Source organism: Aegilops tauschii, chromosome 3, assembly GCF_002575655.3.
Source record: "Aegilops tauschii subsp. strangulata cultivar AL8/78 chromosome 3, Aet v6.0, whole genome shotgun sequence".
Lineage (NCBI taxonomy): Eukaryota > Viridiplantae > Streptophyta > Magnoliopsida > Poales > Poaceae > Aegilops > Aegilops tauschii.
In genome coordinates this window covers 614927911-614929927 of record NC_053037.3, presented here as the reverse complement: position 1 = coordinate 614929927, position 2017 = coordinate 614927911, and the positions used below count along the sequence as shown (strand labels likewise).

The 2017-nt window shown below is 50.4% G+C and overlaps 1 protein-coding gene across 1 annotated transcript; it reads right to left on the bottom strand.

Annotated features, from left to right (window-relative positions):
- Positions 1 to 220: 220 nt before the first annotated feature.
- LOC109784692 (uncharacterized) lies at positions 221 to 1541 on the bottom strand. Its single transcript, XM_020343294.4, has 2 exons — positions 773 to 1541; positions 221 to 673 (listed from the first exon to the last, which is right to left on the bottom strand). The coding sequence occupies exons 1-2, from the start codon at positions 1253 to 1255 to the stop codon at positions 485 to 487; spliced, it is 672 nt and encodes a 223-aa protein (XP_020198883.1). The 5' UTR covers positions 1256 to 1541; the 3' UTR covers positions 221 to 484.
- Positions 1542 to 2017: the final 476 nt, after the last annotated feature.

Below are 2017 nucleotides of genomic sequence, written 5' to 3'. Positions count from 1 at the left end.
GTTGTGGGCGTGTGGGCGAACTCTCCAACACCCACACACCAGCCCCGTCCTACGCGGCATAAAAAATCTGGCAAAACATGCCAAGATTCGTGCAAACACAAACAGACGTTGATCCACGCGTGTGAACGAGATGCAAACGCCCACACGTGTGGGCGTTAGTATTTCCGTAGATCTTGACCATTAAATTTTATATCTAATGGCTGAATTAATCTTGATGATATAAGATATAAGATTGCTTATTATATTTTTCAAGACCACACAATCCATACAAGCGTAAATACTGGCGACCATATTGTACCAGACGCAAGTTACACCACAGAGCACGTGACCAGTAGCACGAACGCATGCAGCTAGCTTATTGCAGAGACACCGATATTATAAGAGTGCGTAAGCAACACACGCATGCCTGCATGCATGATGCTCTATCGATCTTATTGGAGTCTATACGACGATCGGTGGACGTTGGATGCATACGCATGGTTACTCAGTTGCAGTAGCTGTTGTGGACGGGCATCCTGTACTCCTGCTGCCCGCCGTACGCGGCCTGCTTCTGCTCGCGGTGCTCGTGGTACGCGTAGCCGCCGGCACCGAGGGCCGCCGCCCCGGCCACACCGGCCTCGATCTGGTGCTTCCGCGCGTGCGCCGGGTCCATCTTCGCCTGGTACCCTTCGTACTGCACACCAAATTCGGAAATTATGCATCTAAATTGCATGGATAAAATTGTACTATGTGCTGTAATTGACTTGTTGAGTGAGGTTAATTAATTGATTACCATTGCGAAGGCACCGGCGGCGAGGGCGCCGGCCTCGCCGACGCGCTCCCTGTTCTTGTGCTGCTGCACCTCCTTCTTGTAGTACCCCTGCCCGTGCTCGCCTCCGCCGAAGCACTCCTCGGTGGTGGTGGAGTAGGACATGGCCCTGCCGTCGTTGTGCCCGTAGCCGTGGCCGTGTCCATGCCCGTGCCTGCCGGAGTTGAAGCACTCCTCGTCGACGGTGTTGGAGTACATGGTCCTGCCGCCGCCGCCGTGGCCGTGCCTGCCGGAGTCCTCGAAGCACTCCACGTCAGTGGTGTTGGAGTACATGTTTGCCCCGCCGTGGCCATGCCCATGCCCGTGCCCGTGGCCGTGGCCGTGCCCGTGCTTGCCGGCGTCGTAGCACTCCTCGGTGGTGTTGGAGTACATGGTCCTGCCGCCGTCGAAGCACTCATCGTTGTTGGAGTATGACATGGTCCTGCCGCCGTTGTAGTAGCCCGCCATTCTAAGAGCAGGTGGCGATGCTAAGCAAGCTAGTGTGATGGATGCGACTACGTGTGGCTTCTTGCTTGCTTGCTCGTAGCAAATGTTTTGAGGACGGGTGTATTTATAGCGTGGCGAGCGACAGTGACAGGAGAAGATGGACGGTGAGGATTGGTGCAAAAAGCAAGATTCGATTATCCCCTCTATTATTGCACCCTTCTCTTGCGACCATGCCGCTACTTGACGACACTCGGTAGAGAAATTTTATGAAAAAAAGGAGAGTATCCTTCTTAGCAGAATCTCTTAGTGTTGCACCCAGCTGCAGACAGATGTTATATTGGTCAAAAAAAATATCTTACGTTTTGAGACAGAAGGAGTACATTAATTGTAGCCTGACATGCAAAATTGCCAAGATTCGTGTTCTCCCATAGTGTTCTCTCTTTTGGGAAAGATTATGCGATAGTTCGACAACTGGCCAGGAGCATTTTTTGGAGCACTCAGTAAAGTTATTCTTGTTTCCGCTCCTTTCAACAAAGCATCTATATCTCTATCTCTAGTTCCAAATGAAAATGTGCTGCTGTAACTCTCTTTCTCGCCACATGGTTCTTGTTAACAGTTCAGGTGATGAGTAAGAGCAACTCTTAACAAACTTACTGTCATAAATATTAATCTTAACAAACAGATTACTTGATGTGTTTACACGGTATTCGGTTGATACCTCGGGTAGGTGAGACTAAGCATACATAAGCATGAGTTCTCTTAGAGTGTACCTAAAATATTAGA